The sequence below is a fragment of the Aythya ferina genome, assembly GCF_964211825.1.
Source record: "Aythya ferina genome assembly, chromosome: 12".
NCBI lineage: Eukaryota > Metazoa > Chordata > Aves > Anseriformes > Anatidae > Aythya > Aythya ferina.
Genome location: NC_140308.1, coordinates 9,424,593 through 9,452,217, shown reverse-complemented (window position 1 = coordinate 9,452,217; position 27,625 = coordinate 9,424,593). Strand labels below are relative to the sequence as shown.

Here is a 27,625-nt window from a genome sequence, read left to right as displayed (position 1 = left end):
GAAAAGCCTGGGAACACCTCACTCAAAGGCAACAACTTCCTCTGCCGTGGTATTGCTTCCTGCTTGTGCTTGTGCACACGCTGCCTCGTCTCCTGGAGCTGGGGAGCCCCGAGTGCCCCACAGACCTGTGCCGGCGGCTGCTCCTTCCTGTGCCTTCTGACAAACGTGAAATCCCTGTGCAAGTGGCTGAGGCACAGTGGTGCTGAGCTGCCTTACCAATGGGCTGTGGCTAGCCCCAGTGTGATAGTGATGCAATAAAAAACACAGAAGCTGTGTCAAATACGTGTATATTCTTTACTAAAGGTTGTCTGTAAAGATTCATATACTAAAAATCGAAGCAAAACAGATGAGTATAGAAATACAGCATTGTTATCAAGTATCAAGAAACAGTTCATCCAAACAGTTTGCTTTCTCACATTAATCATGTAATAGATGAAAGGCCTGCATTCAGCTTGTTTTTAGGATTGCCATTAAAATGATGACAGAGTTTAGGTTAAAATCTAATAAGAGGATATGAATTTCTTTAGGGTATAACTCACCTTCCATTAAATTTAGGAGACGCTGTTTATGGTGTTGTCTCTGTGGAGACATACAGTTTGGACTTGTAAGCTTTTTCTCTTGACTTCGTTGGATATAACATAGTTAAAAGGATTATCAAGACTAGAAAATTCTAAGTCACTCTTGCAAGAGGCCTTGCTAAGGTATCACATTGTATCTTTAATTCACAAATTTATTTATTTATTTATTTATTTATTTATTTATTTAAAAAAGATGTTAGTTGATAGTCAGTGATGTAACCCGTACATTTAGTGCTAACTAAGGAAAGCGTGACAGAACAGAAGTATGTTTTGCTTGGCTTCCTCATCCCTGTGACAAAGAAACTGGGATTATCTGGCTGGATGAGCCCTGCTGTGACCTGGGTGTAGTGGTGTGCTGACTACATGACTGTATGAAGCAGTGTACCACAAGAGGGAGCAGATGGCTATTTATTTGTCAGTAATGCTGCTACCTGCAATCCAGATTGCCATACTGATAATGTCTTAACTGTGTTCAAATCGAGAAAGACTTGGATTAGTTTACTAAATTTTAGTGAAGCATTTCTGTCATGAGATAAAATGCAAGTCTCCCATTTTCATCAGAACCCTGCTTAAAATCAGCTTGTTTTTAAATATATATTTTTTTTCTTTCCACATTTAGATAGCAGAAGGGCCTGAAATCCCTGTCAGGTGTAAAGCCAAACAGCCAGAAGCATTTCCCAGAATACATAGAAAATGCAAGCATTTGTAACAGAGTAAAGGCTTTAGAGGCTTGATTGTCGGACATGAAAAGCCCTCAGCTAGTCTTTGCAAGTACCGCCAGGTTTGCTGTACAGGTGGAAGAGACAGTTTGTCAAAGAAAAAAAAAGTCACATTTGCTTTCTAACCTATATTAATTCCCTCTTTAGTCCCTGCCAGCAGCGTGAAGTGGGCACGGTCTTGTCCCAGTGCCTTACCCTGTTCTAGGCAGGTTTCCAAGAGCTGCAGGAAGACACAGCTATGGAAGCATAAATAAACCTCAGCACCTTCCTTCACTTTTTATTTTCCTGCCAATGGAACTGACTGGTACCCTTCTATGTTGATTTTCTTTTTTTGATTTTTCTTGGCCATAATGGTGTAGAGTTTCGTCTCTCTGATTGCAGGGTGTTTAGCATGCCACAAAACTCTTTCCAGTAGTACTTTATACAGAAGAATGGTTCTGTCTGGTAAAAATGTGAATGCTGAATAATTTAGTTTAGATTGTGGCAGTACTTGCCAGTATGTTTTGCAATGCAAAATGGTGATTTTTTATTGTTTTGGGTATAGTCTATTGAAAATCTTGGAGAACTGCAAAAGATTCTGTTGTTTTAGCAAAATACATATTTACTCTTATCTGCTTAGCAAAAAATACATACTTACCTTACCCCATTGTGTGCGTATGACTCAGCAATGATATAATTCATCGAGCAGTAAGAATCATGTAATTACTTCCCATCTAAGTATTAATTATATTTGTGTCGATCTTTGGAGTGTTGAGTAATGATTACTGTTGAAAATTATTTTGTATTTATAGAAAATCTAAGTGCAGTTTTCGTAATTGGAATGATGCTTCTTTTGAAACACAGTTGTATGTGTACCATACTCCTTTTTACTTATCCTTCATTGGGGGTAACAAACTGAAGTCCATTTTATCAGTGTAAAAGTTAAACATTTTTTTCAGTGAAAATACCCGTAAGAGATTGAATGCAGATGAGCCTGATAACTCTGCTAACTAGTACTGGTTGAAGATCCAGCTTAGTCCTTAAATGCAGACAGGACGCCTGTGTACCGTGCAAGATTAAACTCATGCCTGCAGTTCCTTCTGTTGTTCCTGCCAGCATGCATTTGCAACTTCTACGCATTCATCAAATGAACGTGTGAGAAGTCCAGCTCTATGAGCGGAGATCAGGTTTATGAGTATCAAAATTTCAGTGAAGAGGATCGTGTCTAATAGAAAGAGTTTCTGTACAAAGTGAGAATCTCTGTTATTGTGCCTGCTGAGTGCAGCATCTATTACGTACATCCCACTTGCTCAATTTCTAGAGGTCAAGGTCCTTTTTTTAGTGCTACAGGCTCCTAACTGAAGAATGAGATCAGTTAGTGCCTGAAAATGTAGTCGTGCGTGATGGGAATCAACACAAAGCATCTTCTGGGCTTCTAGATGCTGCCTTTCCTTAGCTACATCAAGTCCCTGTGAAGGGTGTCCAGCTCCCAGGCCTGCACACAGCTGGAGCACCACTTGACGGGTAAAGCCAATTGGTGTGTGAGGATCCGTTGCCCCCTCTTCACCTCTTGCCCATTTACAGCAGGCTTTGGTACCGGCCAGGCTTTCTGAAGGAAAAATGGGAGTATGAAAATACTCTGCTTCTTTTTGTTTGGCTCCTATGCGGTACTGCTAATCATGTTTTGCAGGCAGTGTTCTGTCTCTGTCTACTGAAATACAGATTTAGACAAAGAATTTTTAAGAAAACGCTTTGTTGTCAAGACATTGAATGAAATGTACTAATGGCACCTACAAAGACAACAAAATGCTCTTCTTTCTCCTTTTGCTCTAAAGCATGCAAAGTTTCGTAAAATCAACAAGTTAGCTTGACTGGGTAACATGTATCTACACTGAGAGGCTAACTGCGGTGTCATTGGAAATGCTTCAAAAGGTCGGATGTGCTGCTTGTCACTGCTGCTTTTTTGTGGTGCGTGATGCCATGGAACACTTTGAAGCACAAAGAGGGAACTTTAGGTAAACTTTCAAAATTCACTGTAAAAAATAAAAAAGCAATCCCATTACATCCCTTTTTAAAGATATAAAATAGGTAAAACTTTCAGAGGTTTTATTCTTCCATTTAAATGTGTTTTTTTTTCTCAGCCTGAGTTCTTCAGAAAGATGGAAGGAAAAAGCCGCTTTTATTCACATGATTTGGTTCAGAACAGTCTGATAGTCAGTGGGAGAATTTTTCAGTACTTCCACTGGAACCAGTGGGATGGGGATGTTCTGTTCGCACACCACTGTTTCGTACAGAGGAGCAGCCTCCAGAGTGAGAGACGACAAAGAGATGGATGAAATGGGCTGCTGCAAGTCCTGCAGCCTGACTGCATAATTTGCAGCCTGTCCTGTAGTCCCAGATGCTTCTTCCTCTTCCAGGCTAATGTTTATAGATATTTCATTTCCTTGACAGGGGTCCGTAAGAGAATAGGGAGGGGGATCATCTGTGGGAATATACATTTGTGTTGCTCCTGGCCCCACGCATTCATCGTAGCTGCAAGACAAACAAATTTTTCATTAGATTCCTGTGAAAAATGCCACAGTACATCATTTTCAGCATAACAGGGGCAGGTGAAGTGAGAAAAAAAGGATCATCTGGTGTTTTGTTCCTCAGCTCACAGCCCTGCTTGCCCTTGCAATGTGAGACACTGAGAGCACCAGACTTAAAAGCACATCTCCCAGTACCTGCAGGTAATGGCAGAGGTCTTGGTGACGGCTCAGCCCCCCGTCCTTCTGCAGGAACCGCAGCTGCGGTAGCGACACGCTGGGGGATGAGCCTTGCTGCTGCTTATGTGGGAGCCAGGGGAGCACACAGCTGGCACAGGGGGGTGCAGTCCCCATCTCTGCTCTTTGTGTCTGGCAAGGTCAGAAATGGGGGAGGCAAAAGAAGAGGTGCTGCCATTTTTATTAAAGATAGATATGGAGAGCTTTAGGTGGAATATCCCATCAAATCCTGTCTTCCTGACTCGCAGGTCTCTGGGACATCCTTCCTTGCTGTGCTCAGCCAGCCGTTACGTGCGGTGGGCTGTCTGGATGGCAGATCTGTGCTTGCAGGGACAGCAGGATTGCTTGCTGAGGTGCAGAGCTGTGATGAATAATCTTGACAGACTCATGCTGGCCATTCTGAGACTCAGCAGACTCCTCATCATGTTCCTCTCAGATAGCAGGAAAGCAAGAAAGATTGATCTGCGGGATTTCCACGAGGAGCCAGCTCATGTCTGCCCAGGCTCTGTGCTTCTGTCGGTGGCACCAAGCGAGAGCCAGGGACCGACTGCCTCCTCGCTGCACCACAGCGCTCAGCCCTGGCTGCCCTGGGGCGAATGCAGACAGGCAGATGAGGATTGGAGCTTGGGCTGTGCAACCTAGGGAGGCCTGAGAGGGGAAAATAATAAGCCAGGACGGAGCAGTGTGTCTTAGTGCTTGTGTTTTCCCATGTCCAATGGTGCAGGAGGGGGCTGGGAATGGTTGCAGCCAAGGTGAGCACCATACTGCACTGGTGCTGCTCAGCCCTCTGTGCAAATCGTGCTGTGGCCCCGCAGGAGCCAGGCAGTGATCTGGCAGGCTTGGTGCTCAGCCAGAACTGGCGATGCTGGTTTGTTATCTGGGTGCTCCGCTACCTGGCTACCTTAGCATCACCTGCTTGTGTGTGAAACAGACCTGCCGCTGCCTCTGCTGTCCAACCAGCCCAGGTCTGGTGGTCCGAAGGGGCATCCTGTGCTCTGAGCTCACTGGCTATGCAGGCAAAAGTGAGGAAGAGGCATAACATCCTGTTCCTAAATGTTGGACCTGCTTTAGTTATGGCTGCCTTGTTTAAAATTTTCCTGATCGCTTTTAATTGGATTCTGAAGAGGACATGCGCGTGTTCTGAGAGAACACACACGTATAAAACCAAACAAAAAATGACCACTGGAAAAACACACAACCTTCTCCCGGTCAGCTGACCTGAAAAATGGTTCTGCTGGAGCCAGACAAATTAAGAATCCATTTCCTCAACCACAGTAACTGCAGAGCTATTAAGAACTAGGATATTTCCTGAAAGATGGGATATTTAGCATACGTCTTCCCAGTAGACTGCAGGCAGTCTTTCTGCCCCCCGTAATTGCATTACTGCCAGGCTAAACCCAAGCTAATAAACCCTACTTGCAGATTGTAAGTGACTTGTAACAGGGCAGCTCACATCAGTTGCAGAGAGCTCAAATCTGAAATCAACCATGGAGGCCCTGCTTTAGGGCCTCCAGTCCTAAAAGCCACTCAGTCCTGTGGCACTCGTTCGTACCTCTCCCTCAGACTGCTCCTGTTGGTTTTGATGGTATTGTTCCTCTTCCCAGAGTGGGTGATGAAAGTGGTTTTGGGGGCAGGGAGAGAAATCTTTGGGTAAGAAAGGGAAATCTTAGCACTAGGTTACTAAATAGTCTAAATATCCAGAAGTGTTTTTAAGCTATCTTGTCCACAATCTTATTTTTACGTTCGTGGGGACAATGGTTTTAAATCTGGACTTAAAATTCTCATTTCCCCACCAGAAAGAATGGTATTGCAAACCGTAACTCTGCTCTGAAGACCCTAAGGTGGCTGGATACTTCAAATCTCAGCAGGTAGAAGGTTAAATTGGTTTTATGTAGCACCTGGAAAAGATTTAAGTCAAGAGTCTACTAAGCACACTGACACTTTCAAGCATACCTGTTATTCTATTACTTCAGTCAGAGACTGAGGAGCTGATGCCCCAAACTCAATTCTTCACAAACTCAGAGTAAAGGAAGAGCCTCTCTTTGCAGAATTACTTCTTCTGAACTGCATCTTTACGTAATTTACATTTTACTGACCTAAAGACCAGTGAATTTATTTGAAATCTTTCCACCAGTTTTGAGTGACTTAATCAGGCTAATGAAGAGCACTACTGGGTCCTGTTACCATAGCAAAAGAGGGAAAAGAATTTTGGTTTTGGAAAGCCCACAGGAATGCAAGTTCCAAGGTGGAAAATCTGGCATCCCTTTTCTGAGACACCAGAGGGAAGAAGTTTGTCTGTCTCCAGATTCTGGCCCAGCCCCAGCACAAGGGAAATCTGCCACTGGCCTGAAGGAGCAATGGGCACAGTATAAACCTTCTACTTACTGCTCTTACCTGGTCATCTGCATGGTGCTGCTCGAACTAAAATGCTTGGTGCAATAAAAAGCAAAATGGCCTTCTGTGAAGAAGGCTTTTAAGCATCAAGCCGTGGTTAGGAAATTACAGAGTTCAAGACCTGGCATTTTGGTGTTTTATTCTAAATATCAATATATTATTGTTAGGGTATTTTTTCTTATTATACGTGATGGATAAAAAATAAATCTTTTTTTCTCCATACTCCAGTGCAAGTAATGCTCTCCATCATCATTTTTAGCAATTGAATTCACATCCTAAAAGTTTTATAGGACAGTAAGGAACATGAATTTTCAAATAAGTAACTTTTAACACCTTCGTGGTTATATATACAAATTATGCTTTCCTTCAGAGTCTACAATATGTAAGCTTGTGCATCTGGTCTTTACCCAGTCTTTTTTTATTAGAGGATTCTAAGAATGTATTATAATAAGTAATATACAATTCCATAGGTACTCACTGTCCATGTATGTTAATGGTTGGAAAAATCATTCTTCAGAAGATTTAAAGGATCACTTATAAAAATTCTATTAACAATCATTTCTTGCAGTTGATTGCCAAGTACAGATGTGAGTGGTACTAGACTAAATCCTCACGGCTGTCTTAAAAATAAAGAGCCATGTTTGAGAGGAAGAGGTGACTAGAGCTCTAGCAAAAAATATGATGATAGTTACGATTTATCTGAGATTCAGTTCTGCAAAGTTATTGTACATATAAGAAGTAACTAATGCTTGATGTTCAGTACAGCACTGACAAGGAAGATCCTTTTAAACAACAACAATGTTTTTGGAAAGCATTATGTTACTGTAACATAGTAATGGACCACAGGAGCTTGTTGCACTGCATCTTGTGAATATCATCCATCTCTTTTTGAATCTTAAAAAACCTTGATTACAGTACTTGTGGTGAATTCACTTCATTATTTTTTAGTCGTGAGGAGGAAGGGGTTACTGACATGGAGATGTTTTGTTGTCTGTATTTCTTTGCCTTGTTTCCTGTCAAAATAACTTAATTGTCATCGCAGACTATGCTATTGAATTTTTAAGGGATAACTATTCTAGGAAAGGGAAGGAAGACTGGTATCTGTTAGCGCCATCATGCTGCATGTAAATACGACCCGCAAAGAAAAGAATGTTACTTAAAAAATCCAGCAGATCTTCAGGCTGACCTTGTTGGCTCAGAATGTTTGGAGGCAGTGAAATAACTTCATGAATTTGTCAGGTCTCATTGCAGTAAGAATTAGGATGGCTTTGTTGCTAAGGAAACACAAAAGAGCTTATTTAACTAGCTGTCATTCATAAATTATGACCTACTCTCTGGAGAAAGAAGGGGTTTCTACTTACGGAATTTTTTGAGTTGCAGACTAGCTAGTGAATAAAAGACAAATCTGGGGAATGAAAAATTCTTCTGTGTGGAATGGATGTCTTTTTGTTTACTTCATTCATCTGGTATATGTTGTGAGTCCATGAAAATTGCTCCTGCATTGTTTCCATTTTATTGATGACCTACTGTCTTTTATGGTAAACACCATAATGGTAAACACTAATCTTTTCCTGGAAAATGCATGTGCTGACAGGTTTAAACTGTGATAAAACACCACAAAGGATGTTTATGTGATGATGTTGCCTGAGAAAGAAAAGCTGAAATTAGAACAAATGTTCTGTAACTATTTAAAGGAGAATCAAAGGGATGTGTTGGATGTGTTCGATAACAATGTAAGTAGTTCAACAGATGATGCTATCTCTGATCCTGCAATCTGCCAACAGCTGCGTTTGGAGGACAGTAGCTTGGAAATGTCAGTGTGTTTTCTTAGATGATACTTGTATGCTTTGGTTATCTGTAACTACCAAGAGAAAACATAACCATTTTAGCAGAACTGCTCTTACAGTGACAGATGTCATGAGACAGCACATTTTCTTAGGTTTATTTTTGATATCAGCAGTTTCCATTAGAGATAATAGGTGCATTTGCTAACTGTATTTTAACTTCTGCATGCTTTGTTAGTGATTTATTGAACGTTAGTTTAATATTTTCATGCAGTAGCGATCCATTCATGTTACTCTGTCTCAGTCATTCACTTTCAATTCTTGAACAGTGACTTAGGATGAAGAGCCAAAATGTATTTCTGTGTTACAAAAAGTACCCCAAACTGTTGGAGCTTAGTAATTAGTAGAATGATAGTGCAAGAATAAGCCAGTGTAGTTAAGTAGCACCTCCTGTTTCTGTCCTCCTAGTTACTGTGTTCATATGAAATAAAAACCCATCTGTCTCTGGGCCTGGGTAACATGAGAATTTTTACTATGGCTGATCCCAGATTTTGGTGGTGAGGGGTAACAGGCATGTAACACTCACAGATGACAGACTGCCATGCCAGGCAGGGCCCTGATGGAATGATCCAATAAAGTCACTGGAGTTTTTTCTGGGAAGGTTTTGTCAAAAAAAAAAAATGTTTTACATTATGTATGAAATGTGGTTATTTTAAAAAGGGGACTTTTATACAATTAAGCTATGGGCACTGTAATAATGATCAGTGAAGACAAATTTGTTTTAAAATAATCTCTTGTAGCCTCCTGTACCGTGGAGTTAAGCCACAAATACATTTCTAAACAACAGTACTCATTTTTGTGCGTCAGCAGAAGTGCTTAGAACCTGCTGATATTTGGGAATGTTTGCCACGTGATGTGTTTTAGGATCATATTCCTAAAAAGGGCTTTGTTTTAATTATTCTAGGAAAGACTTCTGAGCAGGTAAAGGAAACACTACCTGCGATATGGAACAGAAAGTGTAACTAGTGGGAAACTAGAGAAAAATACTCTTTTTTTCAGTACTAGTGTAAGAGCTTTAAGTATTGTGATTGATCTGCATGGCACAGTAAGTTTCTGGTTAGAAATACTTGGTGCTTATCTTTCATCAGGGTTTTCTGCCTTCAGTGCTGCAGGGTGTTTGGAGGCAGCAATGGTTTGCACTTCCAGAGTGAAACTGGGACAGGTGTAGAGAAGGGCTGGTCAGATGATACAGTGGCCCACCAGGTGTGTTTGATGACAGAAAGCTAAAAACACTTTGTGCCACAGCCTCATGATGTGCAGGCTGAGGTGCGAGATGATTTTTGACTACAAATACAACAAGCAAGTTAACAGAAAGAAAGGCACGGGCATTTTAGAGGAAGGGAAATGACACAAAAGGAAACTCATAACATGTCTGTAAACAAATTTAAGCTGGAAATACGTTTGCCGTAATAGTTAAAATTAGGACCGTCTGTAGGTATTCTGGAATGAGTATAATGGGGAAAAAGATCCCCGCAGCCTGTGTTAGGGGATAGCTGACTGACTGTAAAAAGTGGTTACTTGCAGCAGCAGGGACGGGGCTGTGCAACTGCAGAAGATCCTTTCGAGCCTACATTCCTCTGACGGTAGTGGCTACCTGGAGGATGATTTGTAGCAGGGAAGTGAGGTGAAAGCAGTTGGAGGAAGAAAACTGCCAACACAGCAGGTATAAATTGATGGAGCTGCCCTTGTCTGGTGCCATGCTCATGAGCTGAGCACCTAGCCAGGGCAGGGCTGCTTTTACAGAGCTCCCAAAGGCATCTGCAGGACTTGTGCAGGCACAATGGTTGGGATGAGGCTTGCACACTGACCTCTCAGGGTCACCTGGTGGGCCTTGAAATGTGTCATAAAAATCTCTCCACAGCAAATTGTGACCAACTAATCAAAAAGCAATTACCTTGTTTCTGTATCTAATAGTAGCTAGGAAGAGCACTAACTAGAATGTGAAAGGAAGGGGTTTTGCGGGTCTCATTCAGAATTTGGAGATGAAAGAATCGAGTTTTATCTTATGTCATGATTGCCAGTGGATTTCATCGTGTTGTACTTCCAGTGATATTTTTTAGTTTACTGACTGTGAGGGGTGTGAAAAGTAGCCTTGGCAAGGGAATACAGCCCAACATAGCGAGTTTTTTTGTGCTCGTTTCCTGCAAACCTAATTATTTCAAGAAAATCTCTGGAAGTTGGTTCAAGCTTTCTTGTCTCAGGTACGGCTGACTTGCTTCCTCAGAAATTGGAGATGGAAAAGGATATCTTAGGAAAGAAAGTAGCAGAAGTAGTTTGTTGTTGTTTATTTTTTATTTTTATTTTTTAGCTTCATATTCTGAGGAAAACTAAGGTCTGTCTTGAAGATGTGAACATTTTTTTGCTAGTTTAAAGTAATTTTAAATGGATTTGCCAGTTAAACAATGATGAATGGACAGACGTGTTAAGACTGCTGGAATTTATTAAGCCTGCATAACGCACTTCTCTTTAGAATTGATCCTATCTATAGATCGGGCAAGATGATCAGATGTGGTGTAGTAAGCTTATTTTTAAATGGAACAAAACCCAACCAAAAAACAAAGGGTAGAAAAAAAATGTTCTAGTGTGCATACTAGGATAATGAGTGACTAACAAGTTTTATCACAGCATGCGCTGCAGGACACATTTCAGTGTGAAATATGGAGAGGACTTGTGTAGCTTCCATTAAAGCTATTCCTGAAGCTAAATCCCTCCATCTTGCTCAAGAGTCGTTCCTCGGTGCTATTACTGTATTAGACAGTCATGAGTCACAGATGAAAAAGGTGAGAGCCTTGGTTGCCTAAAGCTTTGTACATACCATTACTAGCTGATCTCTAGGGAGTGAAAAAGCACTTAGTCAAGTAGGGTGAAGTGCTTCTCCTCTGGCCAAAAGGTGAGAGGTTGATAAAATTGCTTTCCTGAAGGGAACCTCAAATCTCCTTGTTGTTAGAATTTCAGAATGACTCATCAAGAAAATGCAGATATTCTTAATTTGCTTGATCCTTGATTGGTATTGTATTTCAAGACACTTAAAACATGGAAGCTAAAATTATTTTTAAACAAACAACTTTCTTAATACATGTATATGACTATAATTAGGAAAGCTCATTAGAAGTATGTTGCACTGACTGGGCACAGTGAGCATGAGCACAAGCTCTATAAAGCTGTTATCCCCAGCAGCTTCTCAAAGAAGTGTTTAGAATGTATAAGATAATGATTTGGTAAGGTGGTAAAATTTCTACTGAAATCAACTCAGAAAGTATGGTTTTAGTAAAAGCGGTACATTGAAGAATGCTTACCTCTGCAGCACCTGCTATGCAGCGATGTAATGCTGCTGCCTCTTGCAGACCATGGTTAAAACCCCTAGCTTTCACTCACTGAAATCTTTCACTCCAAATGCATGTTGAGAGGTACTTGCCAAGGGAGTTGCCTCCCTTGCTGCTCTTCATCTCTTGCTCTTGTTTATGCTACAGTTGGGTTACTAGCTTAGGGGTATGCTAGCTTAGTTTTAAATTACATCTTGCACTGCATGAATTAGAAGTAGGAATTCCATTAACTTAGTCAGCGCTACATTTCATTAAACCTACTCTTCAAAACGCTGTAATCCGTAATAGGACCGATCCTGGGGACTTAATATTTTAAATCCACAAGGTCAAGCATGTCTTGTTTATTGTTTATGCTCGAAGGCCACATCTGACAGCCAGTTCCTGCTGTTAGGACCCATCAGTCCAAATATTCTCCACAGCGCTCCTAATGCCCTACTAATTAGAAAATACACACAGGAGTTTTATGCCATGGAGGGCTGTGTGAAGACAGCTGTACAGAAATCTACCAGGCTCTTGCATAATACAATGTATTGATGTAGTGCTTTTCTGAGGAGAAAGTTACAATGGGATGTAAAATGTATTAATAGTAAGTTTAAATGTCTTTTTACATAGCTTTGCTTTCAGCCATCTGCTAAGCTCTACTTTTCCTGAAGTTTTCTCTGAATTGTGTTGCTAAGATGTAAAATCTAATAAGATTTTGATGATTTGCCAAAAGTACTTTTTTTTTCTAAAACATTTAGCTATGGTAGCAATAAGAAAGTGGAAAGAATCGTTAACAATAAAAGTCATCTTTACTTGTGACCTGTGATGCACAGTTGTCAAGTGATGGGATGAGCAGTGTTTGCTCTCTGTATCCAGAGCCAGGTCTTGGTCCCACAGCTCAGCGGTGAACCTTGAGGAGGCAGTGGTTTGGGGGCACCTTGCTGTCTCTCTGATCCTAGTATTGACGGCCCAGAATAGTTTTGTAGAACAAGGTGAGACACAAGACAGTTGGCTTCTGCCAGGCTTATGACAGAAGTACGTGGAGATTTCACAGGGAAGCAGAGGTCATCCAGTGCTATCCTGTACCACTCATGTATGTGCTTCCAAACAGAAAACTCCACAGAGATAGAAAATCCAGCTTTGGGCCTCTTCCAGGGTGGAAATGGAGCAACCTTTGGTGCAATCTTTTGAGACCCCGTGTACTAAAGAAGCATGTTCTCAGAGCTTGTTCACAGAAATCTGGGCTTGTTCTCAGAAATCTGGCCAAATGCCCACTCAAGTTGTTGCTTGGGTGTCAGCTGGTTTACTTTTATTAGTAAAGACTTGTGGGTGTGGGTCCAAAAACTAGTGTAAATTTGTAAGTGGATTTCTGTGAAGTTCTACAAATTTAGATGCCAGCCTCAGAATAATTTTTCACATGTGAGCTTTCTGCTAAAATATTTACACCATCTCTAAAAGCCTATTTAGTATCTGGTATGGCTTTGCAATACATAAAAGGGTGCTTGTAGAACATGTACGGAACAGAGAAGACACAAGGTCTACGTATCTTACATTCATACTGCTGAGGTGCTCCTGAAGAGCTCTTCTTAAGGCCTGCTTCATATGCTAGTCACCTAGTGCTTGTGTCCTTGCTACCTGCTTTCCCTGTTCTGGCGATCCCAGAAGCGCTCAGGAAAGTTTTCATAGCCACTTTTTGTGACCTTGTTAAGCAAGAACAGAAAAAAGTTTCTCTCCATATTGGCTATGTGTGCATGCAGTCAGAGAAGGGCTTGGTTTTATGCGCATAGGTTTAACTCAAAACAGAGTCTGCTTAAAAGAAAGAAAAAAAAAAAAAGCCGACCAGCCATTATTTGCTGTGTGTAAGATACAGCAGTACAGAAAGCCTGGAGTAATGTTCTGTTTAACGCTATTTCTCCTCCTTCTTTGGAGGGAATAACTGAATTCCTTCATGTATTAACTCAAGGTGCACAGGGTACGCAGGGTATAGAGATGGCCTGAAGAGCGACTTCTGTCACTCAAGAGGGCAGTTCCTGTATCCTCTAAATGCATGAAATCAGTCATAAATATGGAAGGGGATGCTATATAATTTCTGGAATAACTCTGTTGGGAACGAGTCTCTTCTGGTTGTGTTGCTCGTCCAGGCAATTGCGGTTGCCTGATATTTAAAGGACACTCCTCTCCAAAAATGCTACCAATTCAGGCAACTATGGCTCCACAGTGAAGGTGTGGGTTAAAAAGCTAAAAAGGTAGCTTTCCTCCTTCACAAAATACTGCTTTAAAATGAAGAATCCCAAACTAGGAGGTTAAGTACCATTACTAGGCGTGTCAGAACAGTGTGTTTACTTCAGTTCTGCTTCCTGAGAAGAGGGACTTGCTGGAAATTATGAAGAGGTTTAGAGAGATTTTGTGCATTTTTATTGGTTTTTAGTCTTATCTGAGCTGTCTTAAGGCCAGTAGTAAATGTAACTTAAAAGTTTAAATCTCTTTTAAAATGTGTTTTATTAAGAGCTATTTTTATTTTTGTGTGGCATGTGGGGCTCATTAGATTGTCAAATCACGTCTGTTAGCTTTGCACTTGTAAATGACAGGTAAGAGATGATGGAGATGGTTTTACATACTAATTTGTGGATGCAATCTGTAATGTTTCAGCATATGTGAGTATCTGAATTCTAGGCATATTGGATTTACTTTTTTTACTTTTTGCAATTAAATTATGTTGATGATGATTTTTCTGGTTTCTGGATTACTAATTACATACCTAGACTTCTTCTGTGCATGTGTATAGCAGTGCACTCTAGGCAGAAACTCTGCTGAGCAGGCTGACTCCTGCTCTCACGTGGTTATACTTCTAACTGTGTGTGAAGAACAACAGAAAAAAAACGAAGTGCATTTCATGATGGTTGCTTATTTGAAAATCATTTTCTGCAAGCGTTATGGAATTGAGAGTGGGTAGTGGTATTTGGAGAAGAGGAAAAATTAAAGGGCTTCTGCATCCATGCAGGTGGTGAAATAAAGCTGGTGAGAGGAATATCGCTTGTGTGCAACAGGAGCAAATACTCCTTACTTGGAAACTTGTCTATGTGGTTCAATTCTGTTCTGATTCTGAGGGAGTATAAATCTGAAGTCTCCTTTAACCTGGTGATAGTAAAATGTGGGTTGGGCACTACTCTGATGGACACCAACCGAGGCACTCCTTGTTCTTGGAGGCAATAACAGTGTAGTAAAAAACCACGGCTGGAGATCTCTACTTGGAAAAAAAAATATTTTTTCCTCAAGGAGTGCAACTTTGACTTTCAAAATAATTTCTTCAAAAAACATTAATAGTCTGTTTGTATCTAGCATCTGTATGATCTGTGTTTTTGTAGTGGATTTAGGTCTAGCAATTTTAGTTTCCTTCTCAACAGGCTTTTCAAGTGCAGGTCTATAAAACACACAGAATCTCAGAAGAGCGCTTACCGTGGAGGTGAGTCGGGATACATGATGTTGACCTGAGAAAGCGTATCCAGATAGGAACCAAAATCAAAAGCTGGGGGGAACTCCTCCATGCAGGTGGATCTCAGCTCCCCAAAAGAGCCGCCGTAAGAGAAGCCATCCGGAGCTGGAAAACAAGCAGATAATTCTTGCATTTTTCCCCTACATGATGGATTCTCTGAGACAGTGTCAGTGTTTATAACACATCCGTAGATCAGAAAATAAAACCTATCTGAGGCAGAATTGCTGTTACTCTGAGCAATCAGCTTTCACAGGACATTTCTGTTCCTTTTAGAGCAAGCGTCTGTTACCTGTGGGTGAATGGCAGCATGTTGGGCTGTGGCACAGGGACCGTGTATTTAGCACTATCCTAAGAGACGCTGGTGTCTAAAGTTCTTGTTGTACCTTGAAGGAGTGTAAGCTGCATGCAACTTCAAGCACTGGCAAGATTGCTGAAGTTGCCAGGAGCTGTGTGCATCGCAGCCTGGCCAGTGCTGTGATGCTGTTTAAAAGCAGGCTTAGGTGTTTGATTATAAGTATACCTGTCTTAAGGAAGTGCTGTTCTTATTAAAAATGCTCACAGAAAAAGAGGAAAAAATGGCAAATAGTAGAAAAAACTATCCTGCTACCTGATCCAGGGATTTCTTAATACTTTCACACAAGAGTGTCATAGCTCTAGAAATGCCAAGCAGTTTGTGCTATTGTGTGTGTATCTGTGATGATGCTTAATGTGTGACAGCCAACATCAATTTCTGTTAGAATGTCCTGAATTGTGGAAATAAGGCAATTCCCAAATCCCCCACTCATTTGTATACAGTGAGCCTTCCTTTTCCCTCAGTGCTTTAAAATGGCACCTGGAGGCAGGGCCAACTTCTCAAGTGCCATCAGAGCAGCGCTTCTTGAGCAGAGGGCAAAGGGCAGGACTCGCTCCTGCCGTCCTTGGGCTGGCTTTTCCTCCTCCTGGCAATTTTCACCTCTGCCAATTTATGCTCAAGGAATTCTACTGGGGCTAATCGAGTCTATCACGCACTGTGCATTCCTTTTGCTTGACAAATGAAGGGAGCCAGCTTCACAGCGACTCCCGCTGATCCCATTCTGGCCAGGGGACGCGTGCTGAGACACTAGCATGGTGTGTGCTAATGGAAAATTGTCTTTTAGGCATACTGGCAGAATTTAGTTTAAGATTATTCTTTTGAATATCTCTGAAAATGTCACCATGCTTTCCTTTTTTTCATTTCTGCGGTATTGTTATTTCTAAGAAGCAGTTTGAAAATGGTCCTTTACATTTTGGCCTGACTTCAGGGACTTTAAATGTGGTGAAATTAACATAGCAAATGTAAATGTAGTGATTGGATCCCAGTGTTCAGCATGTTGTCATGCCAAAATATTGCTGTTCATGAGTAAAACTAACTCCAGTTTGTGTTTAACTATTTAATCCCAAGTTGAGCTGCTGAAAAATAGGACAAAAAGATGTTACAAAAATAGTAGAGTTGTGGGGATTCTTTTCTGTTTGTCTGTTTCCTCCCCCCAGTATGTTACTAGTGGAGTTGGCATTTCACTTCTTTTGGGGTTTAAACTTCAGTCTCAAAACACAGACATTACTCATGTATCTGGATAAATATTTCTGAAAAAAGTAAAAGAAAAAAAAAAGAAACACAAATAATTCCTGGCTTTGGGTGGACATATTGATCCTAAAAATGTTTCTTTTAGAAATGAAAAAGCCTGCTCTGAGTCCAGTAGAGTTCAGTGGGTACTTGATTTACCCCAGTGAAATCAAGATCTGATCCAATGCATTTTAAAACAGCATGGTATTGTTGTCTTCTCTATATAAAGAAGAAAATTAAAAGATATGCAAATAAGTGTGCTCATAACAAACTGCAGATAGAAGAGCAAAGCCACAGATAACAAAAACTGTTGATGCTCCACTTATGAATCCATTTACCTTTTTTTTTTTTTTTTTATTAGCTGAATGCTTACAAAGTAACTTTTCGTAACTCTTTTCTCTTAAATATAGAAAAATCTGATTCTGTAATTTTCTTGACTCTGCTTTAACTTCAGTCAGCAAACCCCATATGGGTCCAAAATACAAAATTGCACTTTCATATTCCCAAATCCTTTTGAAGTATGGAGGATTTTTGTCGTGGGAAAAAAAAAAAAGTCTTACTTAATAGTAAACCAGTCTCTTTAATGATGATGGCGATTGTCTGTGTAATGACATTTTGATGCTCTGTTCTCTTTATACCCAGATTGAACTTCTGTGGTTAAGAAAGGAGGTAATTGCCAAGTCACTGCTGTAGCTTGGTGCACATTGCACAAGTGAGGGAGTCCTGGCTTTCCAACAAAGCAAAATTACCTTATATTATGTACCAAGGCTGTAAAGGGATATGAAAATAAACTATCAGGAGTCCAGTGATGGAGGAAAAAATCATGCAGTGTATCAAGGAAAAACGTGCTGTTTAAGAAATGCTGTTGGCATTGGCCTCGTTCATGTTAACCAGCAGCTGGGGGCCTTGTGCTGCGTCAGTTGAGGGCCAGCACAAAGATGGTACTGGACTGCAGAGCTGCCTGGCACCTGCTCCTCACAACTGTCTACTCACTTTTTTTTTTTTTTATCCCTTCCACAGTGGTTGAGTTTTGTGTTGCCTTTAGCATCAGTTATTAATACGGGTAAGCATTATTTTGCCATAGCTGTCTTACCATAAACAGCGTCTCTCCTCTGGTGTGGGTGCCTTAATCGTCCGTCCTTCCGCAGACTGCCAACAATGATTGTAACACAGGAGAGAAATAGCACGAGGCCGATCACTACTCCAGCCACCAGAAGGGGTGAAACAAGCAAACTGGTATCATTTCCGTTTTCACTGTAGCTGGGGAATTCACTGGTTGGGCTGCTCTGGTTCAAGTGAACTTCTGCACAGCAGAGAGAGGAAGAATGCGTCAGTTGTGAAAAGAGAAATGCGGGCAGTGTGGTTATACAGATGCCCAAAGTAAAGATTTCTTCACAGTGCTAGGAGACAGCTGGAGCCAGATCCATTGTACAAATTCAGGCTTTTATGGATAACCCATTTATTAGACCGATTTCTGGAGCTGTTAATTAACTGACAATGGGGGATTCACTGAGCAATCGTTCCCCTGTTATGGGGAATATCCTGCTGGAGTCAATGATGTACGCTGCGTAATGGTCAATTTGCTGATTTCTGGAAAGATTCTTTGCATCATGAATTGATTGATGCTGAAAGAACCTCAGTGCACAGGGAAGAATGATAAAATTTAAAAAATTCAATACTAAGTAGAACAAAGGAATCGGATGTTGTTACCAGGTATGACAAGACTGCAGGGTTTTGTAGAGAAAGTTTTGGGCAAGAGTGAAACAGGAGCATGCCTGTGTAGCACGGGGCCTGTTTTAGTTTGAGGGATGGGTTGGTGTTACAGGAAATTGGTTTGGAGCAGACAGGAGAAGAGAGTCATGGCTTGGAGAACAGCCCTTAAAAAGGGGGTCCTCTGACTTGTCAGATTTGGCCAACTCAGAGGCTTCTCTTCAGCCATTTCTGTGTGGAAAAAGGGTGAAGGTATTGAGGCAGAGAGAGACACGAATAAGTAGGTTGCTGTTTCTTTAACTTTTCTGTATTACATGTGTTTTTGCATAATCCAAGTAAAAAGTAGCTGTATTTTGCCTACATATCTCTTAAATTTACACTAGCATGTGTTCTTCAAAGAGATAACACTGAGCTTACACAGCTGGAAATCTGCGAAAGAACATTTTTAAGTTACCAGAAAATGTAGGAATCGCTCATTTGCCTAAGGCAGCAGAGCTATGAGAAACAAAGTTTGCACTTGGGAAGAGGAGAAGTTGTTCTGGACCTTGCTTATGTAAAGGGTTAATGGAGTCCACTGGAGCTGTCCCACTAGGAGAATGCGTGTGATGACAATATTATTTGTTTCTACTTTTTAACTCCAAAAAAAAAGAGTGCAAGAACACTTCTGGCTCCCAACCAGAAGCACAGTTTCTTAGACCACGGCAAAGCATGCTGTGTAAGGATGCAAGCGTTCAGCCCGTGTGTTGGAAACCATCTGTCTCTGTTGATTGTTTCATTATCTTTACAAGACTATATTTACTTTATTTCCATCTAAGCTGCTCTTGTATTTACTAAATATAGATTTTAGTGAGTTTCAAAATAAAGATTAAAAAAATTAGTGATCTTTACAATGAATTTGAAGATAATTGTCCACCTGGAACACCTGACTAGGATGTTTTTCAGTTCTTTTGGTTATGGACTGTTTGTAATGCTCCTGACGTTAGGTGACTACTATCTGGAAGTGGCTAAGTGGTGGTCATGACACAGTGTTGAATATTTGGTTGATAAGCAGAATCAGTCCTCTAACTGTGACAATTAACTCTAAAAATGTGTAGCTTACCTGTTGTGTTCTTTGGGTAGACTGCATTGCTAATGGAAAAAAAGAGGTAAATGGTAGAATAAACGGATAAAGGATTTGGGATTTCAGTGGATAGATGGAATCCCCACATAAAAAAAAAAAAGGCTTTTTAGTGTTTATTTGTGCAAAAAGCTTGGGCAGGTAGTAACGGTAACCAAATTTGGACCTAGGTCTTGGAAACAAGTAGCAATAAGCTCACATTTTCCCATCCTGTAACCCACTACAGCTCTAATTCACAGCATATGCAAAACAACAAAAAATGGAAACAACAAAAAGCCAACCCCTTCAACCCCCAAAAAACAAATCAACAAGCAAACAAAATTCCTCATGGTTGCTGCTCGGGTTGTAAGCAGCATTTGGAGTAAAACAGCATTTTATTGATGGGAGAAATAATTAATTATTAGAGATGCATATATATATATCTACCAAGACTAGTTTTCATATAGAGCATGGTTATATTTTTATATCTGGCTATATGCCTGTTGAACAGATATATAATTTGTTTCCTGCAGAAACTGAAGCTAACAATTTTTTGCTCTTTTGCATGTTCTGTAAAGTAAATACATGCTTTTAAAAGTGCGAGTGCTTTTTACATGGATAGTTGTTAGCCGATAGTTTGTAGCAGTGTTTTCTGAGCTTTTTCCCTTTGGGACATACAACTTGGTGCCTTGCAGTCACAGTAAGTTAAAAAGAAGAAGATGGCTTCAGGCCAATATATCTCAACATTGGCTAACACTTGACATTGAGAGAACTGACTAGAAATATAAACCAAACTGAGGAATTAGCATGTAGTAGGTAGTTTTTTTCATCTTTTTTTTAGAAGCACTTGGCTGTTGGCTAAAAATCTTTATGAGCAATTAAGATACACAGCCAAGAAATGTGCTGAGCTTCTACAAAGCATTGTATCAAGGAACTGACACCTCTGAAGATGAATCGAAAGCACTAGCAGATAATTTACTGGTAATTTTGGCTGACTTGTAATGATAAAAGGGAAGAATCAACTTTGTTCCTATCATGATGAGAACGTGAGCCTGAGGTATGAGGTTCCAACATACGCTACTGGGGTTGTAGTGTTCAGCTGAAGTCAAGTAGCACTGAAATGGGCTGGTGACAAATTTCCCAGCAAGTTCAGTGGGAAGAAGAAAGGCTGCAAGTAAGTGCCTACGGATCTTATGAAACCTGGACAACTTCTCAACAGTCCTGTTAACAGGAGGCGGCTTCCTAAAGAAAATTATTTTATTTTACATTTCAGTACATTGTTTTGCTATAGAAGCCAGCTTGTGTGTGAACACATTGACTCTTCTGGGGATTCTTGTGTTACCACGCAGTGTGAGCACTAATACTGGGTCCTGTTTTGCTTTATAGGAATGTAATGGGTTAGTAGTGACTTCAAATAGAAAGTACTCTCTTGTACTCTCCTTTTGTACTCGAGGAGTAATTTTTTCTTACAAGACAGTCAATTTATCTAGCACATTCTCAGGACTTCCTTAGCTGTTCCAAGTCTTGTCTATTTTATCTCTTGTTTCTCACTCTCATGAATCTTTCTCTTTTTATGTTCTTAATCTAATAGAACCAAGTCTCTGGCAGAGACAGGTTACATTGCAATATTGCTCTTATTAGACGGAATGAATCACTCCCCTAGCCTAGCTCCTAAAACAATCTGTGGTTGATAAACTTCTCTTTTGGTATTATTTTCAATTTGACATTGTAAGCCTTCCAGATTTTGCTGTTGTGAGTAGCTGCCCTGGCTTACTACAATGGGAATTGATTAAGTGACTAATGACAACAGACCCTGCCTTCACAGAAAATCTTTAGTTTTTTATTTTTTGGGGATCAAAAGATGTTCATATTACTTTGGCAAAGAATGTCTTGTACATTTTTCTTCTCTTATCCAAATACCTCTTCTTTTGATAAACCGTGTATTTCTCTACGTAAAAATGCTATAGGCTTTTATTCAGAATAGAAGGACCTGTAGATTGATGTAGAGTCTGCAACTAGAACAGCAGTAGCCGAGTGCTAACCTTTTCTTTGAGGTCAGCTTTATTTTTTCAACGAAATTTCAAACTGTAAACAATGCATGCATAAATGTAAATACTTGATATCTAGTTCTCTAAATATGATTTGTACTGTATGCACAAACCATTGCTTTTATCCGGTAGGAGCTGTGTAACCCGTCATGGTGCAAATGGTGTGCATGGTGGCAAGTGCAGCTGTGAATACAATGCTAGGAACCCGCGTGGCTGAGCAAGCATTTAATGTAGTATGAACATACCAGTGGAAAATTGCCCCCACTCTCCATTTGCTTTTAGACAGTAAATGATCCATCTGCAAAATCCCTTAAACATGACATTACAATATTTTACCCAGTGATCCTGCCATCTCAGTCAGCCAGCTTTTAGAGTAATTCCACATAGCTAAGGGAGGTGCAGTACGACCGGGCTTCTGGGGTGTATGTCGTCTTGTTTTTCCTCCTCATTAACCTGGCTTTGGAGGGGCACTTTTTACTCCTTTCTAACTCAGTGGTCAGTAATGTAGTTTCGGTTGGGTCAGATCTTGTCAGAGTGAAAAGTCTTGGCATGCAGATGTGTCATGGGAGCTTGGTCATTCCAGATAAAGCCCTTTGTAAGTAGTGGTTTTGCTTCCCAGACTGAATTTTGTACGAACAGCTCACAAGGAAGTGCTGATTCATTGTACTGGAAGGATTTTGTGTGCAGAATCATCCACCTCTACATCCCTGGCAGGCTCAATTATGCTTTGTCTGAAGACAGAATAGGTTTGGTAATTACTTGCTGAACTAGAACTGAAACGCTGACAGAACAATGTTGTATTACTTCTACACCCCAGGTTAGGAAAAGCTGTTTGGGGTTGATGATCTAGCTCCTCCTATTATCTTCAACAAATCAAATCTACAGAAGCATATGGGACTGGAAATAAGTGGGAGGAAGCTCAGTAGAAGATAGTGCATAGTATGCTTTGATTTTAAATGATCACAATAAGGTACGTCGTACACCAAAGCAATTCAAAGCATGTTTCTGATTGCCTCGTTTAATTATTTTTTCTCTGGTTGGGACAGTTTTGGAATATGCAGCCTCTTTATCAAGGGGAGGAGATTGACAGATGGCAAGAAGGAGCTGAGAGATCCTGGTGAGGCCCACAGGTGAACTAAATTAGTGAAAGTGACGAAGATTTTGTTGATTCTGCTCTTCTGAGCAGTTCCTGTTCAAAGATGATTTAGTCTGGCCAAGGGTGACCAATTGGATTATGCACTTGCTGCTATACTGTGAAATAGGCCTCTGGCTGCAGCTGCTATCGGGCTGCCATCATGCTGCTTATTTCTGTAGCTCCCAGACAGGAGCTCACAAAATGAGTAAGGTAGGCACACTGCAAAAACAAATCGAAAAAGGTTTTGAATCAGAGCCACTGGTTTTGTACAGAGCATCACTGTAGCAAGGGAGAAAGGAATATTATTGAAGTCACTGAATGCAGATGTCCCACAAGAGCTAAATCCTAAAAATAAAAAAGAACCTCTCAATTCCAAGTTATTCCTTTTGGATTATAAGGAAGGTTGGAAACTCTCATTTATGTTACATAAACACCAGGATGCCACCGACTTACAGGATTTACCTTGGTTATCGGTATTACTCAAGGGCAGCTCCAGATCTAAATCTGGTCTGCATTTGATTTACATTTATACTTTGTTCCACTCATACTTTTGTACAGACAATCTGCCATTTTAAAATGGAATGGCGATTTAACAAGGTTTTATTTTTGTCTTTTGTTTAAGCTTTCCAGTCCCTGGTCGTAGTGAAAACATTTCAGTTATTCCGTAAAAGCAAATGCCGATGAGAACAACTCAGTTCTGTCAGACATGATACTCAGCACATTTTCCATTAATCACTTCTGATGGATCTATGCTTTCTTCTGACTCCCTGGTAAAGAGCTGTGCTTAATGATAAAATAGGAGCCTATTGCTCCTCTTTCCCCTGCCCCCTTGTCCTTTATAGAAGAGGAGAACACCATGCTCACACTCTTGTCCTGCTTGCCTGATTCTGACCAGTTTGGATGGGGAAGAAACAAGTCCTGTTCTCAAATAACTTCTTGCAATCTACTTTAGGTCCTACATAAGCTGTGATGGCATATGTATTCAGGTAGGAATAACCAGGGGCTCAGAAAGAGTTAAAAACTGAGAAAGTACGGTGAGGTTGGAGCTGTCATTAAGATCTGGAAGGTGGAGAGTTGGTGAGTGATTGTAAGGAGAGGTTTTGTAGGTCTGGCTGTGGCTGTGGCAATGGCTTGTGCCAACTGTAATGAATTAGGTGGCACTGCCTTCACACTTGGATGCATTTCTTTGGGTTCTTGCCATCTTAAAGCTCTCTAGTAGTGCAGACCGTCAGGCTACAGTGCAAATTCACATCTCTGCATTTTTAGCACCAAAAGAATAAAACCTCTCAGCACACCGGTTATGTACTAATTCAACTATGGGAAGACAGCATCACTTCTTCCTATGTTACAGAGAAAGAGCAGCTAAGTCCTGCTACCTTAGAATTTTCAGTAGTGTTAGCAGGAACAGATGATGACACGAAGAACAGGCAAGGCTGCTGTTGGTCCTTCTGCATTTATCTTATTATCTTGCAGTTGAGCAAATGAGTGAAGACTAGAATAATCTGGAAACTGCCTCCATTATAAATCAGTTTTACAAGAGCCATATAAATTATACGGGGAAAAAAGAATTCTTGGTTCAGGAGGCCCAGGAGCATATTAAATTCTCTCTCATGCTGCTTACTGCTGTGTGCAGCTGGGGGCCCAGTCATGTTGCAGTGCTGTTTGTGTGTTTCTCTGACTCAAATGCGTAAAACTAATCTGCCTCATAAGCTACAACTGATATTCAGCAATAACTACATAGGTACTGCTTCAAACTTGTGGCTTGTAAAGGGCATCGTATGGTGTATGTATTCGTAGGTTAAAGATTAGTTGATATAATTAGCTCATGTATATTGTAGCTCACACTATTTCATCCACTTAACTGCTTTTGAGAACCCATTAGCTTGCGCTTGATGGTAGCTTATCTTCTAGAACATAATAGCTATTTGACAAAGTCAAAGAATAAATATATTTTTGCTGTCACTTGCTGCAGCTGTGACATTTAAACAGCTCCCACAACCAGACGATTCTCATTATTATTTTTAAATTTGAGGTAAAGATCTTTGTATACAAATGGTTATCTAGTCTTGCCTGATTATTGCTATTGTGGGAGGCTTTTTAGCTTAACCCAAACCCATACTTATGCCATTAAGCAGGCAGAACCTGTAAATTTAGATTAAGTTTCTCTACAGCTAACATTGCCTTTGATCTTTCTCACTTACATATACATGTTCTAATCATAATTAAAGCCTTGTACAGATCAATAGTTTAAAAAAACAAATCCATATTCAGAACATGAGACTGTGTGGTAGGAACATTTCAGTTTTATCTGATGCACTCAGCTTCAAGTGAGTTTGGATCATATTTACAGGTACAAAAGCTGCCCATGACCTTGAGAAGCTCAGCCAAGGCAGAAAGGGTGGCCTTTCCTCTGAGATATCTAACTCTGCCTTTTTATCATGTCTGCTGGCTATCAGATAATGGCTTTTCTCTTCTTGCATTGACATCCTTATTATAGAGCCAGAATGAATAAGATTGGATCACCAGCAGCCTGCAAATTGGGAATGTCAGAAGCAAAGAGAATGTGGCTGCATAAGGGCTCAGAAAATAAATCTTTTCAGATGCTGTGGCTTTAGGGTATTATGTTGATGTCACAGCAGCATGTATAGATGCTGTTTCAAATTAACAGGAAAAATCTTCCAATTTTCAGATCCATGGTCTATTTTATCAACATGATAAATACCATTGCAGTGAAACAAATCACTTTGGAGGCAAAACAGCCCACTTTGGGATGGACAATATATTTCTTCCCCTATTTTCTCATATACAAACAACTTTGAACTAATACGATTTTATAAGCAGGACCTGAAGCTATTACTTTTTTCAGAAACTCCATATTAGTGCTTGGAAATAAGTATGATGAGAATCCTATTTTACCTATTATGGTAAAGTTACTTCCTGAGCTCAAATCCAACTTAGGCTGATAGTGACTAGATCTGGGGTAAAAGCAGTAATTTTTATATTATGAGAATTTCTGTTATTTTGACATATGAACTTTTTATTTTGAATATATTATTTTTTTTGGGGGGGGGGGAGGGAAGAGTAGCAAAATAATATTTTTTCTTTTTATTCTGAGATGGAAAGTTTTGAAGAACTGTAGTTGGAAAATATTTATATTTTTATTTTACCCCAGCAGTGTTTCTCCTTGAACTGTGATGTGGGAGTTTCATGTTGTCTCTTGGGGAGGTCTGAACTATGACGTGACCTAAAGAGGTAGCCTTAGGGCAGACAACAACTTAGGGAAGATGTAGCCCAGGTTGGAAACCCAATCTAATTTGGTGGGGAGGGAGGGGTCCAAAAAGGCAAAACTTTCACAGAGAAAAGTTCAGTTCTTCACAAACTTTACTTTCCATATTTAAGATATATTTTTTAAATTAAACCAGTTAGTAATCTGACCTGCTCACGGCATCTGAAACTCTGGAATACAGCTAATAAAGAGCTGCAATAAAAGAGCTAATAAACAGCTGCAACAGAGCTCTAAGAGTAAACTACTAACCGGGCTTCAGGAGTCCTAGCCACATTACACCATGAGTCTCCTAGAGAGCTTTTGGCTATGTGCTGCTGCTTATTTAGGACTTACCCTATTGAAATGATCTTATTTCTTAGTCCATCCTCACCTCTAATCTTCAATAGTAATAATCTACCAGAAAAAAAAATATTAGAGGGATGACTGATGTTAATTGTGTAGAAAATAATTACAACAAAAGTACTGAACTAGCTAGTTATGTAAGGCACTGGCTGCTAAGAGAGAAATCAGCTAACAGATGCTGAAATTGAAGATCTAACTTGAAGATATATTACTCTATGTAATATATCTCTCTGCCTTCCTTTTAAGGTGACTCTGAAATAATTAAAATGGCTTTGTAGTGTTGTTAGGCAGCTCCATATGAATTATGGTGTTGATGTCCCAGAGCATACAAAGCCTACAGTAGGACTTAAGCTATCATATGTATCTGCAAAAGCTACAGCAGTATCTGCCCGCATAAATCAAGGCTTTTTCCCGTACCATTAAGAAGCTATTTCACTCACTCAGATTTTGTCAAGGACTTCTGCTTAGGCAGCTGCAGGAATGTCAGTAATAGCAAACCAGATATTGATTCACGGGGCGGCTGCAATCACCTAGCCTCTTTGCTGCTAAAGGAGCCACGAAAATTCAAGGACACTAGAAGATGTTAAGAAATTGCATTACTCAGACATTGCTATTGTAAAACCTGGGGGGTTAAAATCTCGTTCTTTAAAACGCAGTTGTTTACTGTAGAAGACTTGTTCAGTTAGAGGATGGGTAACTCAGAGTGCAGGACTCATGATGTAGCCAGTCAGTATCTAGGGGCTGCTCAGTACACATCCTGCATTCTGCCCTGTCCCGTAGTCATATTTGGCCTGCAGAGCTGAGTCAGGTTCAAGTGGGAGGGAAGACTGGCAGCCCTGAACGGCTGCAGAACGTAACTTCTCCCCAGGTGAAAGGCAGCGGTGTTTCTCTGGAGTAGCACAGCACTCTGCTGCCTTCCATATATAGCTGGTTTAATAGGTTCCACATGGTTCTTTCTCATAAATAATACAACGTTGGTTCCTCTTTGAGACTTTTCCTCTTAAAAAAGGAAAAAAAAGTGTGGCATTTAGGAAAGTGTGTATTTATTTATTTGCCTTCCTATTTAAACTGCAGTGTTTAATGTGCACATTTTAAACATAAAATGGAGTATCCAAGGCTACTTTCAGCATAGGTTAAGTGCTGACAGCACCTAGAGTGGGTAGCTACACCGTCCTGTCTGCTGGGAAGTCTGAAGTTTTTCCCCTAATAGAAGACATATGTTAGGGGCTGATATTTACAAATGCCATCAGAAACATCTGTGTGTGCTGCACCAGTTTCTCTCCAGGCAGTAAGAGATGCAGGCTGTGGTTATTTCTCCCTGTTCTTATAACTAAGCTACTTATTATTTTCAA

General features: G+C 40.4%; 2 protein-coding genes across 6 annotated transcripts in view; one reads left to right on the top strand and one right to left on the bottom strand.

Annotated features, from left to right (window-relative positions):
* Positions 1-27,625, top strand: part of LOC311443512 (uncharacterized protein) — a 78,812-nt gene that overhangs the window by 2,564 nt on the left and 48,623 nt on the right. The window contains exon 2 of one of the 5 annotated variants that reach the window (XM_084533769.1): positions 17,677-17,719. The exons of 2 other annotated variants lie outside the window; for them this stretch is intronic. In XM_084533769.1, the coding sequence (XP_084389895.1) occupies positions 17,677-17,719 (43 nt within the window). Of the gene's footprint in view, positions 1-4,286; positions 5,032-5,834; positions 6,955-17,676; positions 17,720-27,625 lie in introns of those variants that run through there. 2 more of the 5 variants (XM_084533767.1, XM_084533768.1) reach the window with 2 other exon arrangements.
* BEAN1 (brain expressed associated with NEDD4 1) overlaps positions 1,590-27,625 on the bottom strand; it is a 51,577-nt gene continuing 25,541 nt past the window's right edge. Inside the window, exons 4-6 of the mRNA XM_084533764.1 lie at positions 17,750-17,959; positions 15,038-15,179; positions 1,590-3,808 (exon numbers count right to left, since the gene is read on the bottom strand). Of these exons, the coding sequence (XP_084389890.1) occupies positions 3,460-3,808; positions 15,038-15,179; positions 17,750-17,959 (701 nt within the window). The 3' untranslated portion in view covers positions 1,590-3,459. The remainder of the gene's footprint in view (positions 3,809-15,037; positions 15,180-17,749; positions 17,960-27,625) is intronic.